The 17,530-nt window shown below is 34.6% G+C and overlaps 1 protein-coding gene across 3 annotated transcripts; it reads right to left on the minus strand.

The window, feature by feature from the left end:
* Positions 1-245: 245 nt before the first annotated feature.
* Positions 246-15,826, minus strand: LOC145888755 (girdin-like). 3 transcript variants are annotated; one of them, XM_082979588.1, is made up of 36 exons: positions 15,672-15,826; positions 14,600-14,682; positions 12,798-12,906; positions 12,609-12,737; positions 11,111-11,194; positions 10,882-11,022; positions 10,286-10,446; positions 10,141-10,222; positions 9,893-10,071; positions 9,669-9,795; positions 9,426-9,561; positions 9,234-9,370; positions 8,973-9,050; positions 8,579-8,800; positions 8,317-8,442; positions 8,128-8,249; positions 7,890-7,998; positions 7,695-7,832; positions 7,513-7,632; positions 7,301-7,453; positions 7,079-7,242; positions 6,864-7,016; positions 6,169-6,307; positions 5,966-6,109; positions 5,632-5,793; positions 5,147-5,404; positions 4,936-5,060; positions 4,736-4,868; positions 4,474-4,673; positions 4,321-4,418; positions 3,996-4,238; positions 3,438-3,530; positions 2,399-2,530; positions 2,265-2,342; positions 1,689-1,759; positions 246-1,333 (listed from the first exon to the last, which is right to left on the minus strand). In XM_082979588.1, exons 1-36 carry the CDS (start codon positions 15,741-15,743, stop codon positions 770-772), a joined length of 5,265 nt encoding a protein of 1,754 aa, XP_082835714.1. In that variant the 5' UTR covers positions 15,744-15,826; the 3' UTR covers positions 246-769. The 3 variants fall into 3 exon arrangements, with proteins under 3 accessions (XP_082835714.1, XP_082835713.1, XP_082835715.1); XM_082979587.1 differs by having other exon boundaries at positions 1,641-1,759; XM_082979589.1 differs by lacking the exon at positions 3,438-3,530 and having other exon boundaries at positions 1,641-1,759.
* Positions 15,827-17,530: the final 1,704 nt, after the last annotated feature.

A 17,530-nucleotide genomic window follows, 5' to 3' on the forward strand; every position in this document is an offset into this window, starting at 1 on the left:
AAATATAAGGTGGGCTTTTCCCGCCGGTAAAACTTATTTTTAAAGAAATACCAATATGCTTCCTTATGTATTAGCATCCCACCTCGATTGGTAACACTTTGGTCTTTAATTGAGCGCAAAATAGCAACCTCGGCGTAGCAACACTCTTCAGCGCAGGGAAACACCGAGGTGACACTTTTGCCCTATGCACATGCATGAAACCTTATTGCTGAAATTCTACAGCTTCGTGACATAATAAACAAAGACAAATCACTACAAATTGTAATTCAATCCTCACCACAGTTTGTGAAATATAATATTTGGTCTTTTAAATTTAGTTTAAACTCGAGAAAGGCACTTTTTCCTGCTCTCGTTTGCAAAAAGAATTCAAAATCACTAAAAAACACATTTTGAGGAAGAGAAACACAAAACAGGATTAAAGGCTAATTACTAATCTAATACACAAACACAGTGAGTAAAAACATTTTTAAAGCAGTACCGCTTACACAACTACATTGGCAAACTAACATGTAATCATAAAAATATGGTTATTTCTGTTGCAAACAAAGTACATGCAAGGGCATTTATTTAGAGTTCAGTAATCTGCTAAAATGTAATGCAATGGGCACAATTGTACATGCAGCAATAAAAACTGCATGCACTGAGCACAGGTAGCATGACCAATTGCAGCTAGAGCGTAAACACTATAACAGTAAAATATACAATAGCAATCAACATTTAGTGCAAGTATTATAAGTGTGTTGAGCGTACTACAAAGGTCATGGTATATTTAAACACATCCATATTCATACCACTGAGTGCTTTTGTCCTCGTCATTGCTCGCTGAAAATTGTTCCTTAGATCTTTCATCAGGAGATGCAGAGGGTGACCTTGTCCTTGGGTCGTTTCTAGCACTTGATCTTCTTTGTGGTTGTGGGATGTCAGGGGGAACATCCCGTCTAATAGGACTTTGACTATATGGTGCATGAGAAGGTGGAGGTACATCACGCCGAATCGGATTGTTCGAGTGATCAATAGATGATGGGATAGGACTTAAACCTGAGTCTTCAATCCCTCTGTTGGAAACTGGAGTTGAAGTCATATCACGGGTATGACCAGGCGTCACTCGCGGTGAAACAGGTTTGCTTTTATTCTTGCTACAACTAGTGTTTTTTGACATGTCATATGCTCGGGGACTGCCAACCAAACTATCCAATCGCTGCACAGTTGCATTATCAGATCTACTTTTTAAGGATACATTTTCTGTTGTACTATGCATGCTCCTTGGTCTTGGTTTTGGACCACTTGAACTTCGAAGAACCACCTCAGGCTGTTTTTTCCTTGCAGAAGGAGTCTATAAATAGTGACAACAAACTTTGTTTCTAAAATACATTTGTAAAATATATTCACACAATAATTTGTTTCAGAGAAAATTTTTTTGCAACATTATATTAGGATACAACAATATTTATGTTTTTTTAGTTTTAGTGGCCCTCTGCCCAATATAAGCAGAACAAAATAATCATCAGTTATAAAAATTATTGGGTGTTTCAAATATGTTTTGAATGTTCTTAATATGTGTTACATGCAATGTTTTAAGTCGATGAGTGAAACTTTGTTTTAAAGCAAAAGGTTAAACAGCCAAAATAAATGTAAGAAACCTGCGGTTTTTGTTCACTTTCTGAGAGAAATTGTTGTAATGTGATAACCTGTTTGCTCGGTGAAGCTCGGGACTCAGAATGTCCATCAACCTTTGTTTCATTTGCCATCGATTCATTGCCTAAAAAGGATTAAAAAAGTTACAGGATAGTTAATTGATTGGAGTGAAAAATAAAACATATTGCATGGAAAAGTTATATTTCGCAATTTTAAAACTAAAACTTAAAATATCATTTAGTTACACATTGTCATGAGGTTATTAATTAATAGGAAACACTTGACAGGTAAAGGACAACTTGCAACACAAAAGGCAAATATTTGAGCAGCGGTTCCCAACCTTTCTTGGTATGCAACACCCCTGCAGAATTTCTGACGATATTGCGACAAACCAATCATTCTTTTCAAATGATTCTCAATGTTGGTATTATTAAAATAATAAAAAATTTTGTCAATATAGAATTACACTACCAGTAAGTGTATGATGACAAATTAACAGAGTAAATAAAAACAAAAGCTCATGACACCAGTAAAAGTTATAATTGGCACCTGTTCAGAAACCACTGGTTGAAAGCCTTAAAATATTTTTTTATGCAATATCAAAACTAGGAAAGGAATTCAGTTAGTACCTGATATCGAAATTTCATTGTTTGATTTTAAGTGAAGGCCATGCTGAGAAAAGGAGGAGCCTCTTATTGAACTCGATCCTGAAAAGGACGAAATTTACGGTACTGTAAAAATGTTTATATGTGGAAGGAAATACCTGTTGATTGTTTGGACGGTAGCCGGACTTGTGGTGACACTGACAGGGAATGTAGAGCATTGGTGGAATATGCTAAATTTCCTCCAAGTCGAGTTTTTCTGCTTTCATGGGAATCCCCTTTGCCAGAGTCCACTAAAAAGGTTAAATGGGTTTTTATATATCCACAAAAACATTTACAGAAAAACAATGCATTTTATACACAACACATTTTTAGAACTACCAATCTTAGTTCACCAGAACTACACACTACTAAGCTATATTCAAGATTGTCATTTATAACAAATTTTTTTTTTCAAATGTCCATAAAACACATTTAAGCCTATTTACAAGTTCAGTTGGAACCGAATTGAATTGGACGGAAATGAAAGGAAGTAAAAAATCTAATCAGCCATAAGTTTCTATCAACTATAAATTATTAGTTGTTTTTAGTGGCCAAAAAAATCTGAAAATTAGCATGACTGCATGTCTTATCGATAGAATGAAAGAGAATACAAAAATAGACTCTATTAAGTTTAGAGCTGAATTAAATTACATTGCATGCAAAGTGAATGGTCTACACCAGGGCTGGCAAACTTGAGTTTGCAGTATGATGTCAACAAAAACACAACATAAAAGTAACATAGTTTGTATCAAATTGTATTCAGCCTTTATTTGATCTTATCACAGACTTACTAACCTAAATGAAATTAGGAGAAAGGATAAAGCAAAGCAAATAGGTTGAATTGATCATAAAACAGGCTTAATGTTACAAAATCGTTTTTTGAAAATATCTGAATTTTGTTTGGCCATTTTATTATTTTCAACATGTGATCTTAAAAATATGCATGCAACTACACCCTTAACAAACTTGGTGTCAACAGAGTTTGGTCACCAACACTTAAATATGCAATAAATGGTGATTTTATTCAAGAATGGTATTATCAGTGAATTACACTCATGCCATTCCTAAGCTTTTCTCCATGCACATTGCACAATGACATGGATAACGACACATGCAGCCACCAAATGTGTCAGCCACCTCATGCAATGCTGATCTTACATGTGTACGATCCCTTTCTTCGCGCAGGATAAATTCGCTGAAGTTGATTAAACAAACTCATATTGCGCCGCATCCTTCGTTTTTTGTGTGTTGCTATATAGCACATGCAAACAATGACACAAAACTTGCTATCACAAAATTAAGTCTTTACTTACACAAAACATTTCCAGCAACTTACTCTATTGATTGTACTAATACTATTATCCATGCAAACTAATCGCATTAAATTATCATGTTTTTATGTTTCCTGCTAAGCGTGGAATTAAATCTTATTTTTACTCTGTACATACACGACATGTGATCAATAAACATGATTCGTTTTCTGGGTTCAGGGTCATTCAGAAATCTAATTTTATCTACAGACAGTTCATGTGTGGGAAGATGTTTTGTAAACAAGATGCTCACAACTTGATAGCAGGTTGATTTAAACATGTTCAACCACAACTTGATAAAGCAACAATATAAACAATAATTATAGCAAAATTGCAGTGAATGTATATTGCCAGTGTGTGGTGAGATAAAATGAATAATCGTCAATGGTAAAAACAAATAATTTACCATTATCTTTTGTTCCTCCATCAGAAATCCAGTCTGCAGAGCCAGAGTCAGCAGATGCGGATTCATTGTGCAAACTATGCATAGAAGTAGATGAAACATAGTCAGAATTGGGTCCATCACGATTAGGTTGGTCGCTATTCTGTGTGTGCAAGCTTGAAGATGTGGGCAAACCGTCACGCTTTCGTCTACTGTCACCGGTTTTTCCCAGGCTCTGCCATGTTTTTCGCAGAGTTGCACCAATTCCTAAAAATTATATTAAAATTTTGTTTTAAGGTTATATGGGTTTTAATTGTATTTCAAAAAAACAGAGTTTACAAGATGTTACCTTTACGCTTTGCCGGAGAGTGTCCGGGAGTTCTGTAGAGATCCATGATCTTTTCCTCTAATTTTTCTTTCTGTCGACGAATCTCTTGCATTCGTTCACTAACAAACTCTTTTGTTAAGTTTGTAGTTAAACACATAATACAATTAAACCTACGTATATTGCTTCTGCTCTGAATATATTTGATCTTTGCTTTCTAAAGTTTGTGAAAGCAGTTCCTCATTTTGACCCATTAGACGACTTATTTGTTCAAGAAGATGACGATTTTCTTCTTCCAGATTTGCTTTCAGCTGCATTAAAACCTCGCACCGATTGTTCAATTTGGCTGCTGTTATATCGAGTTGCTGATTATGATCCTGTGGCAACAGTGTACAAGGTGAATCACTCTATACGGTGAACAAGAAAACAGCCAACCAACCTTAATATCAGAGCTTTCTGCTTCTAGTTTAGCATACTCAAGTTTAGTTTGATTAAGACTTGATTTAAGACCTGAATACTGGGTCTGCAATTCTTCATACTCATTATTCAGGTTCTTGTATGATTTGTTTAACCTAAAATCAACACAAAAACAGAAATGTACAATTATCACTATCTCCTAATTATGACCTATTATTTTACTTTTCATGTGCCTCTTGGAGTGCCTCAAAGTTTTCTGAAACATTATGGGTTTCAGTCTCACGTTTATGTTGGTCTTGTGATGTTTTTTTTATCATTGTTTGTAACTTTTCATCCTTATTCTTCAACTGAAATTGAGATAATTGTCATTAATCTTGAAATAACAATATTACAATTTGCCTTTTTCTGCCAAAACCTTTTTTAACAAACCTACCTCTGTTTTTATATGTCGAATTTGTTGTTTAAGTTTTTGATGATCTTGCAACAAATTTTCCAGTTCAACAGTTTGTCTCTCATGCAGCACTGCCATGTCATCATGATCTTTTACAAGCATTTCCTTCTCTTTAACTGCTGCTTCCAACTTATTTGTCATATCCAATTTCTCGTTTTCATTTGCAAGATAAGTTGTACTGGACTGGGCATTTTGTTTCGTCAATGAACTGCACTGTGACCGCAAAGTGGAGTTTTCCACCTGGCAACAACAAAATTGTTGATATAACAGATAGAAAAAATAATAAAAACGATAGCATATAGAGCTTTTGCTGCTTCTGTGTTTACACTTTGCAGTCACAAAAACTGAAGATATCTTTAGGCAAAATATATTTTTCTGATAAAAACATCTTTAGAGCTGTCTGATAGGCATGTTCAGCTTCACACTTTTTGATCGGAAATGATAAACACAAAGTTGGGAGAAGTTACCTGAAGATTAGCACATTGTTTTTGTAGAGTTACATTCACTTCTTGAGTTCTTTCTTGTTGTTTTTGTACATTTAAGATCTGTGACTTTAAGGATTTCACATGACTTTGTAAATCTTGTGAGGATGATTTTAAGGAAGAATTTTCTGTTAAGAGGGTTGCATTCTACAAAAACACAACAATCATGCAACACTTGCCGATTTGTATGACACAGTTTTAAATTAATATATTTTCCATACATCTCCAGTGTCAACAAGAGTAATACTTACACTAATTGCAACTGTCACATTGGGATTTACGTGTTAAGAATTTTTACAGCCTAAATTAAAAATTTTACCTTTCGTTCAACTGAAATAAGATGGTCCTTAATTTTTAAAATCTCTGATGAGGCATAGTCTTTTTTGGAAGACAGTTTGGGTTCAGCTGAAAGTATTTCTTCCTGGTGACGTTGCGACAAAGACTCAAAATCATGCTTAATAGTCTAAAAGCAAAGCAACTTCATTAAAAGCCAGTGTATAATGAACAAACCAAAAAATGAACCTTCAAGTCACGTCTTAATTTGTTGTTCAGTTGAACAGATTCTTGCAGCCGAGATTCAAGTGAAGTGACTTTGCTTTCTTTTGCTTCTAAAGATTTTTTTAACGTGGATTCAAACCGAGACTCTAAGGCTATAAATCGTCTGTTGACAAAAGCATTGTAATGTTAAACATCACATAATAAGAAGCTGATAAATTCTAATTCAATGAGGAAAGTACATCCATAAACAGCATACAATTTTTGTAGGTTGTGTTCAAGAAAATTATGTTAAACCATTATTTGTAATTATTTCCCCTTTATAGGTCAAGTTGGTTCAAAACACAGAAAAAATCATCATTGTTTAAAGTAGTGTTTCCCAACAGGTGTGGTACGCGACGGCATTCAAGGTGGTACGCGAGCATCTTTCCGTAAATTGCGGATATATTTTGAACTTAAAAGTAATCTCAAAATGTTTGTTACTTCATCCCTTAGGTTACTTTGTAACACATAACTAGGTGGTACGAGTCAAAATTGTTTTACCTCTAAGTGGTACGCAACCACAAAAAGGTTGGGAATCACTGGTTTAAAGTCTTTTAACAAAACAAAAGTTATTACGATGCAATAATCACAAAGTATTATAACAACACAGCCTTAATTTTGTCCGGAACAACAACTACTGAAATTTTTTACAGATATCTGTGAACTGAAAAGTCACCTACTCATTATCATTATTTGAGCCGGACTTTAACAAATCTTCTTGTCTTAAACCAATGCTGTTTAATTCAGTATGAAGTCTATCCAACTCTGTCTGCTTTTGTTGACAATTTAACTTCTCATTCACCAATTCTTCACGTAGTTCATTTAAAGTGGATCTATTTGTAACAGAATAGGACATATATAAGAAGTAGTTATTTTATATAATTAAAACACATACTTGTCGACTATTTGTTGCTTTTGAAGTTTTGATAATTCACTTTCCTTTTGTGAAAGGTGAGAAGAAATTCTTTGCATTTCTTTTTCAGATGAACGCAAATTTTTTAATTGCCTGGACAAAACATGCATTTCACTGTTAGCTGTCTCTATTTCAAGTGCCCTTTCCTGGAAATAATAAATATATGATCACTTTAAATAACATGGCATTTAAAAGGTCACTCACATCCAAACTCCGCTTCAGCTTGTTAATGTCATTCTTTTGCTTATAGTTGGTAGTTTCAAGAATTGAATTTTTTTCTGTTAGGTTTTGGTTTTCTTCATCAACTTTTTCTAATCTCTTTAATTTATGTGAAACATGGCTCAGTTCTGATGTTGTCTTAAGAACATAAGGCAAAGTTTTATTTGTCAATTAGTTTAGTCAATGGCAAATTCAACCTTCTCATGGTTCCTTTCAACTTGATGCAGGTCATTTTCCCTTGAGTTCAGTCTTTGTTTTGTCAGATCTAGCTGTGATCGAAGTCGTTCCATTTCATTTTCTAGTTCTTCTTGTACTATCTAAATAACATTGCTTGCAGAAAATTTTAACTTAAGAATATGAAAATTTAATGGTTAGTTACCTCAAGTTTTTCTGTGTTCTTTGCAGATGCCTTCATTGCCTCAATTGTCTGTTGAAATCGATGAGAAGTTTTTTCAGCTTCTAACTTATCTTGTTCAAGTTCAGTCATTTTGCTGCAAGTTTTCTTCAAACTTTCCACCTAGATTTAACAGAACAGTTGGTGTTTTTATAACCTCTTACTATTTTAAGATATTACCTGACGTTTGAGTCTACTTGCTTCCTGTTCTGTCACAGTTTTGTCAGCTTCTAATGCCTCAAACTGATCTGTGATGTTTGTAAGATGTTGAACCCGCTTCTTTAACTGCCTGAAAAATGTTTCAATAATGTTTATACAATAAATATCTAGTTTGTCCACAAACTATCTCCTGTCAATCTTTTTCAAACAAAACACCAAAAATCAAGTAACAACTTTATGAATTGTGGGGACAGCAAACCTGTTTTCCACTTCCAAATCACTGATATTCTGTTCAAGCTTTGTTAGGTTGTTGTTACTAATTTCTAATTTTTTTACAGTTTTTTCAAGTGTAACATTTTGTTTTTCCAACTTAACATTTTCCTGAAAAAAAACATAAATAACAAAACATTAGTAGTTGCCACCCACCAAAAGTGAAGCAAAATGAAACCTTTTCCAATACATCTGCTCCTTCAACAGCCTCCTTCATTTCCAGAACTTTCTCAGTGAGTTGTTTTTGGTCATATTCACTTTTGTGTAACTTTGAAGTGACATCTTTTACCAGCTCCGAAAGAACCTGCACAAAAATATTTCTAATTAATTAATAATCAAACTGACCGATTTCTTCCCGTCAACTTCCTTTAAAAAAATTAAAACAAATGGTTTCTTTATCTTGATTGGGTGCATGGAAATTATATGTCCATAGTTATTACCTTGTTTTCTTTTTCAATAGCTTTCACTTTGGCATCTCCACCAATTTTAGCTCTTTCTCGAAGAGTTTCAGTAGTTTTTACCAACTGTTGGTTTTCAGCAACCAACTCATCAATTCTTCGGTCAGCTGATGACTGACTGCTTTTTAAAGCAGTTTCAAGTCTCTGTCTTTCTGCAGACAGTTCATTTGATAGTTGCTCAAAATCAAGAACAGACTGTTTTTCCTGCAACAGGTCAGCTTTTATCAAGACCAGTTTTACAACAATACTTGGGAATTTTTTTATTCACAAAATATCTTGCCAAAAAAAACTCTTATATTTGTGTTTTTTAACAACAGAGCAAAAACATTTAGAAAACTTACCTTTAAAAAAGATTTTATATTGGCTTTTGTTTTACCTTGTTAATGATATCCTGAAGTTGCGCAACTTTTTTGCTTAATCTATCATTTTCCTTCTCTGATCGAGCCAGACTTGCCTAAAAAAGGTTTGAGTTTTTCTTAAATTTACTAAAACAAAAAATGCATTCAGACAGGGTTATTTAAACTTTAGCTTTTTTCAAAATTTTATTTACTATATATAAGGAAGCAACAAGCCTCGTATTGAAGTCAGCAGATTTTATTGCACACAAAAACACCTATTTAATAATTTTTTATACTACCTCTGTTATCTCTGCAGTTTTCGCCGAATCTTTGTAAGTGTTTACCAATGTTTGCAAATTTTTGTTTTCTCTTTCTAATCTCAATGCTCTTGTGTGGATCGATTCCTCAGATTCGGCAAGAATAGACAGGCGTCCACCTATTTTGAACAATATTATTACAAAAAAGTAATTATTAACATCACATTAACTTACTCCCTGACTTTTCTTTTGCTTGTTCAAGTTGGTAAGCTAATGAACCAGATTCATTCATACTCTGCATTTTCTCATATTGTAAAGTTGAATTAATGTCTATTAATTCCTGAATTTGCAATTTGTCTTTTTCTCGATCCTTTTTCACAAAAAAGTAATAATGAAAAACTTTACATTCGGAATATTTGTTCCTCTATCGTTTGTGTGTAGTTGGCTATGCACAAACTTTAAAACAATGAAACTTACCTGGGACATTTCACTTATTTGCTGTTTGAGTTCAATCATCTTCTTCTCAGCATCTACTAAATCATCAAGGCGGTTCCTTGTTGATTCCAATTGTTCTTCCAATAGGTTTTTTGTGTCATGTAATATCCTTAAAAGCCAAAAAAACACAACACTTAAACACTTGCCACAAAATAATTGAGAAATTTACAGAAACACAATTTAAGGTAGGAAGAGGAAAAAGGTACCTGTTATCTTCCCTGATTTCTTCAACCCTTTGACGGTAAAAATCGATATCCTTCAGTTTTTCTTTCAACATATCTGCTTCAAATTCAAGTCGTGAAGCTTTGGCAGCTTTGTCTTTCAGAATATCATTTTCATCCCGAAGAGCCCGTGCTCCTCTCGCATCATTCACCAAATTAATGTTCTGTGAAATCGTAACCAGTCTTTCAACCCAAGTTATGAAGACTAGGTGAAATGGAGTATAAAAATGAACCTGTTGCTTAAGCTCTTTAACTGCATTTTGACAATCATGTACTTCCTGTTTAAGATCAGAGTTTTCTTCCATTTTTTCATCCCTGAATACATCAAGCAACATAACACAATGTTAAAGCAAAAAACACAACATAAATTTTTCCTACAATTCTTGTCTTGACTTTCGCAAGTTAGCTTTTAATTCGTTTATTTCAACAATCAGATGTTGTTTAGTGGCCGAAGATGTTAAAATATCTTGTTGCTTTGGGGAACCACCAGTTAGTTGTGACTGTAGGTAATCTCTTTCCAAACTCAAGTCATTCAAATTCTGAACAAGAAAGCAGTTATGTTTGTCCAAATTAATCTTGTCATAACATATAATTGCCAATTAGGTACACTGGCAATGCAGCCAAGGCATTACAGCGAAGCTAAATCAGCCACTTTTCCCCACATTTTACCAAATCAGCCAAGAAGTTGGAGGGAGATCTGTAAAAAGCTCCCACAAAGGTATGAGGCTAACCAGGCACAAATTAACCCAATGATACATATACGTACAGGCAGTTGAGATCAGCAAGTAAGAGCCTGTAGATTGGGGCGATTCTACACTACCATGTGATAACATAAAACACTTTTTGGTTTAAAAAGTTTGCCAGAAGGGCTTTGCATTTATTGAATAAAACACTTCTGCATTATTATTGCCAATGATATTATTATACCTTTAATGACAGTGTTAAGCATTTTGTTCAAACAGATTAAATATTACCATGTTATATTTGTCCCTTTCTGTCACCAAGTTGTGGACATGAATAGACATTCTTTGCAACAAAACACGTAGCTCATCTTGTGGAATTTCATTTGCATCTTCCCATTGCAAATTTAACACATTGTCAGTATTTTCAGTAATCTACAGAAAAAATTTAAAAGATAGTTCCTCAACAATCCACATCCTATTAAACACTTATATTTAAAAAGTTTCAGAACACAAAACCAACATTCTTTATATGGTTCATCATCACTTCCATCCCTTCATATGTAAGCTGTTTCATGGTTTCAACAAACATTTCACGATGATCACACTGAATAAATATCATAAACTAAGTTTGTTTCATAGACATTAGAGTAAAAAGGAAAAAAAATTGCTATACATAAAGCTTTAAGTTAACCCTTAACCCTATTAAAGTATAACATAATTGTTTTCAAGCTTTTTGTCCTTTGATGATGTTTAATTAGTTGTTGACCCAGTTTCAGTTCAAGGTTCGAATTAGCAGTTCGCAATTCGCAAATTGCGAACCGTTTTTGGAGTTGTTGCGACCCGTTTTTGAGATTATTGCGATGCAACATGCAGCAGATTATAAGGCGCCGCATTCTTTTTTATCTATTCATTCGTACACGCAACAAGCACTGATGCAAACAACGTTGTTAACGTTTCTTGGCAATGTCAACGACTATTTTCTTTCAATCCTCGTATTTTTTCAAGCCTCTATTGCGAAAGTCAATGAAACGATGGCGATGTATGACAAAACAAATATTGGGTTGATGAGTTTAAAACAGCAGGTTTTAAGCATAATACACAATTGCGTACGCAGCAAAATTTAAGTATTGGAATTTAAGTTGTAAAAATTAGCTTCTGCTAGTGTCATGGCACATTGTGTTTTTGATTGTTATACCTATAAACATAGGCGTATCCAGGATTTTTTAAGGAGGGGGGTCCAAATTTTTTGGGGAATTCCCCGATTTTCAGGTGTAAACTAAGGTTAATTGTGGTTGGGATTCGCAAAATATGAACGTCAGTGTTCGCGCCAATCGTCACAAAAACGGTGGCTTCCTGGCTTGCACAATTATGTACCACTATGGAACACTCAGTGCGATTTTTTACGGTAGTGCTTGCGCTGTAGTTTTATTGCTACTACTTTCAAAGAAATGCTTGAATATATTTGTAACCAAAAGGGATCAAAGGTGGGCTTACGTTATCAAGAAAACATACAAATGAAAACTATTTTCCAAGCATTGGCCTTATATTCTTCTTTGCACATTTGCGAGCGTTAACAGTTGTTTTCAACACGCGTAATATTGGCAACGTGTTTAACTACTAAACCAATTGACTTTCATGGAAGTAAACCGCTTACTATTACAACAACGTGATCACTACAAAACGACGTTTCGTCCTTAGACTGACTGTTTCGTAACAATGCAACATGTTTGGTAACAATGCTCCCTATTTGGAAACAAAGGCGAATGCAAGCACGATGCGGTTTTTAGTTCAACATTAAAGAAAATTTCTGGTTTTCACGCGGATTTTGACAGAGGGATTTGTTAGCTATTAAAACAAACTAAAATATTTCACAAAATGGGGGGTCCAGACCCCTCGGACCCCCCTGGATACCCCCATGCCTATAAATAATGCACCACTGTTATTAACAAACATATTTCCTATTAGACTGTACTTGATAGTGACTCCCTTTTGCAACACCTTTACTGACCACAACACACCTGTACAGCACACCCAAGTATGAGCAACAACAATTTCTCCATTTCAGCCAAACCCTCGGGTGTCTTATAGTTTCTTACAAGAACCAATAACTTTGGCAAAGGCATCACAATAACTTGTTTTTGAATTTCCTGGTAAAAGCAATAAAATTAATTTGTTTGCAACAATTTAGCAAACATTCCCTAAAATACCTCATAATATGACTTGATATGTTTCAACAGAATAGTCAAATTTTGAAGAATGAGATTGAGATCATTCCGGACATTTTTGTTTGCAACTGGATTTTTTGGTCTTGGGTCACTGAATAAAAAAAAATCTTTGGAAAGGCAATGTATACAAAAACCACAAACATTATTATAATTAAATATAAATCAGAAAAAATATTTATGGATAAATATATTTGTCCAACTACTTTCTTTGCATTCACTTTATAGAAAGGCTTTGACTTTGCTCAAATATTTAGAGGGTTTGTATCACAAGCGTGATGCAAAGTGGTTTGTTATACCATAACAATACACAAAATTGGATTGCATGCAAGTTTAAATGTTAAAACTGGCATGTGATTGAAGAAAACTGCTTTTCCACAAAAGATCAAATAACAAACACTCAACAACCTCCCAGTACATATCTAATTACAAATCACCCAGGTTTTACTTCATGCTAAACAAGGCAATTGTTCTTGTCAACCATCAACAATAGCTTTGTCAGTTTGTTAAGTCATTACAAGATTGGAAGGAACTTAAATAACTTCGTTAACAGTCATTGGGCTGGTTGACACCAAAACATTTCCCCACATTTGCAGTGAACAAAGGCTATAAATGAAACATAGCTCTTTCAGAGTATCAACGAGAAACCACGTTTAAGATTATTAAAACATCTTTGTCAAAAGGAATTAATGCTTGCAGAAATTGCCTTTCAGACATAGCTAACCTAAGCGCGATGTGATACAATGTAAGTTGCACACAAATTACTACAGTTTGATGCCGCTTTTGCACAGAAATAAACAATTGAAACCTGTTCGCTAGTTGGGTGAACCCCACTTCAAAATTTATGGGAGCGCCTATGGTCAATGATTTTACACATCACATACCCAAACATCCTGCTGCCCCAACCAATAACATGGTTTTTATGTAAAACCTAATGAGATAAAAAATATATTTTTGAGATGCTGGAAAATACAAGACGTAGCCATAGCCATAGCAATAAAGTATACTGTATAATAAATCTTAAAATGAATACTAACTAGTGCATTGGAAAGAAGTCTAACGAAACAATATCATCTATACCCGTTTGTTAAACAACAGAATATATAAATGTATAAATGTAGGAAAACCAAGCGAAATGCAAAAAATAATTTGTTTGTAAACTGAAAAGAAAAGGTCAAATCCTAAAAGATTTAAAGCCTTAAATTTTTGGTTGTTTGAGCAATATTTGTTCAGTTTTGATGAGAGCAAATAATATCAATGGCTATGTGTTTGCAGACTTACCAAAGGATCCAGGGCAAACACTTTATTGTTCCATTTGTAAACACATGACACATACACTATGCTGTTAACTAACTTACAAAAAACATTCAAACTTTTATTGCAGTTAACATTTGAATTTAAAAAAATACAATTTCAAAAGCTATTTTGTCGAGCAGTGCTCAAAAAGACCTAAAGGCATGCTTGAAACACCCCGACAATACTAAAATGTTGCATGGACAACATTTGGGAACCTCTGGGCTGCATGCTGGTTAAATTTTTCTAATGTAGCTGTCAATTAGTGTCGAAACAACCCAAATCTCTGAAAGTACTCTAAAAAATTGGAATTAATAGAGCAAAACTTTTGTGTCACATGTGTTGAAAGCATGCACACATTCATATTTTAGTGCAATGTAAAGTATTTCCAAAATCAATGACGGGCCGCAATAAAAGGTTTGGCATATGATGTGCAAGCCCGACTCAGGAAATCCAAATGAAACTCCCATTTGTAACATCCAAATTGTACTCACATTTGTAACATTATTTCATTCAAAACAACGCCATCAATCAACTCTTCCATGTCCAAAGTTTCTCTTCTCACAAGTAGTTGTATCTAAACACACAAATTGTTTTCATCTGCTCGCCAAACTGTTTCATATACAATATAATTTCATTTAGTATATACTTTGTTTATTTAAATAGCAGTGAGCAGTGCCTTAACCAGTTTAACACATTACTATTATTAGTAGAATTGTGAGACCAAATGACCCAACCAGGGTTTTTCCAATCAGTTCAGCATGTGATTTAAAAGTTGACACAAAATAACACTCAGAAAATACATTAAATGCACCAGACTACTATTGCTCATTCATGTCGAATGAAATGGAGTTCCAAGTCAAAAAATGTCACAGAAAGCTGTTTCAAGTCTTTAAAGTGCAATTTGCTTGTTGTAAATTGGATATAAATTGATTACCTTGATCTGCCAGCAATATTGATTTGTAAGAATAGATATTCTTTATCAGTCTGTTACAAAGTAACAATGGAGCTTAACCACACTTAAATGATCCCTCAAAACACAGTTCTTTCGCTGTCTACATACCATAACGTACAAGTTTCAAAATAAATTTAGCATACATAAAACGTTGTTACATACTCCTATTACATGGTAAAAACTAGTGATGTGTTGTGCCGGATATTGACCAATTTTCAATACCCAGACCCGGCCGGATAATACCCTTAATTTTACTGGATAGTTGGGAAAGCATTTTTGTCCTAAAAGCGGACAGACATTTCGCAAATTACTCGTTTTTGGGACCCAGTCTGTTATACTCGCCGACGTAAGGTTTTTCTGTTATTTGTTATTAAGGTTTTTCATGACGTATTATGCCATATTAATAAATGCCCACGTTTAATTGTTCCACTCATGACAGGCTAACCTTAATGTAGCATTCATTTTGGCAATCAAACATTATTGCCATAATACACGAATCGGTGTTAACAAACTGCCGGATCCAAATTATCCGGCCGGATTTGATTACTAACTATCCGGATCTGGCCGGGCCGGATAATTTGGAACTGGGAACATCACTAGTAAAAACTTACCCATTGAACCAACGGTGAGGACATAAACACAGTTGTTGGGTCCAACTTTCTATCCTCACCATTGGAGGTCATTGTAAATAATTTTCCACTTTTTAATGACTAAGAAACATTTACGTACAAATACTTTTAAGATTCTCTGGATTAAGAAACATTTGAAACCTGCACAAAAATCATAATATGACCAATTTCTTCACAATTTTCTTCTTTTACTTGCCAACCAAAGGTTGTGTACTATTTTCGAAAGTTTTTTTGTGTTGCTTGGTCATTATGTGTATAAAATTTTTAGTTTGTAATTTTAGAATATAAATTCAAGTGCCAGTTGTAGTAACTATAAGAGGATTTGTTATCGTTGGTTGAGGGGACGGTGCCCTGTGCACGTACTAGCTAATGTTGATGGGTTTTCTTCAGGTGTAGCCTACGTACTTTAACCGTGCTATGCTATCGCTATGCAATGTTTCTTTAGCCTACCTAGGTCAGATCCTCCGATCCGATAGTAATTTCAAATCGAAATTGGTTTGTTGAGGTAGCTATCTAAACATTAGCAACATAAGTGTTTTTCTACCATACAACTCTGAATTTTAGTAACTTTGCATTTCACGAGAAAGTAATCACTTATCCATTATTAACACAACAAAACATTTAGCCTTCTCCACTCCACTACACAATAGCCGTTTCGGTCATGCTTTACTGAGCAACCGTTAAGAAAGATTTTTTATCAAGCTGAAATACCTACAGAATATTAACAGAGAATGTTGTGGAAAAATCGCCAAACATTCACGCACACAAATATTTGTGTAGTTGGAAATAAAAGCATGAACTTAAAATTGCAAGTTCAGGCGTTTATTTTCACATTTCCACACAAATCCACGTCAATCGAACCCAGAAACCCAAATCGAACCCCTTGGCATTGAAGGAGATAACAAAAACCACCACGAAATATGAATTATTTTGAAGGACACGGAGATAAGTTGCGACACATAGTAAATTATGACTTATTTGAACTATTCTGCTAGGTGGGGCGAAGATGTGCCAAAATTGGTTTAGTTTAGTTGCTTGAAAAGGATCTTTTTGCATCAAATTGCATCCAAACAATTTGGTATTAAGCGCTCTGAACATCTAAATCACCCTTCAAACATGACTCATTTTTAAGCCTATCAGTGGGTTGAGAAACTGAAAAATGTCTGTCATTCAAACTATTTTGCTGAACGTTGTGCGAAGTTGGTTTAGTTGTTTAAAAAGGAAATTTGTTTTGTCGACTGCAGCGTACGACCATGCGTCTCTTCGGGTAATACAAACAGGAAATCCCTGAATGTGGTCCCTCCCTACCAGTGCAGTATTCAAATGTTTGCTTGATGCTGTTATAACCGTAACTAGGTCTGCTTGCGTGTTCTTGCTATAGGAAACTATATTGACTTCGTGAGCTCACTTATGTTATTGAATAGAACGACACGTTGCAATATCAGGCGACGTAACTTAAAATTGTCCCAAGAGCGTCATAGCAACTGAGCGTAAAATCTACTTCAGTTTGTAGGGATTTTGGCTTGTTATAATTTGAATATTTTGTTTAAACTTGGTCTTTCGAAACCGCTTTCAACTCGTTTACATTTACACCCCGTCTTTCCGGCGCCTTAGCCAGTTATCGCGCTTGTGTTACGTCTTTTAAATTGCGCTACTTCAGAGAGCAGTGTGAATGGGTATAGCATGTACCAAGTTGCGATGAAAATGGTCTGTCGTCGAGCTGGATGTCAGAGGGCTGTGGGATTTCTGCAGAAAAGCCCAAATCCGTCCGCATCCTTCGTTCCAGTTGTGTGATAAATTAAGGCAAGAAAAATTGCGTGGTGCTATACGCGCCTTATTAT

The sequence above is a fragment of the Ascidia mentula genome, chromosome 2 (assembly GCF_947561715.1).
Source record: "Ascidia mentula chromosome 2, kaAscMent1.1, whole genome shotgun sequence".
Taxonomy (NCBI): domain Eukaryota; kingdom Metazoa; phylum Chordata; class Ascidiacea; order Phlebobranchia; family Ascidiidae; genus Ascidia; species Ascidia mentula.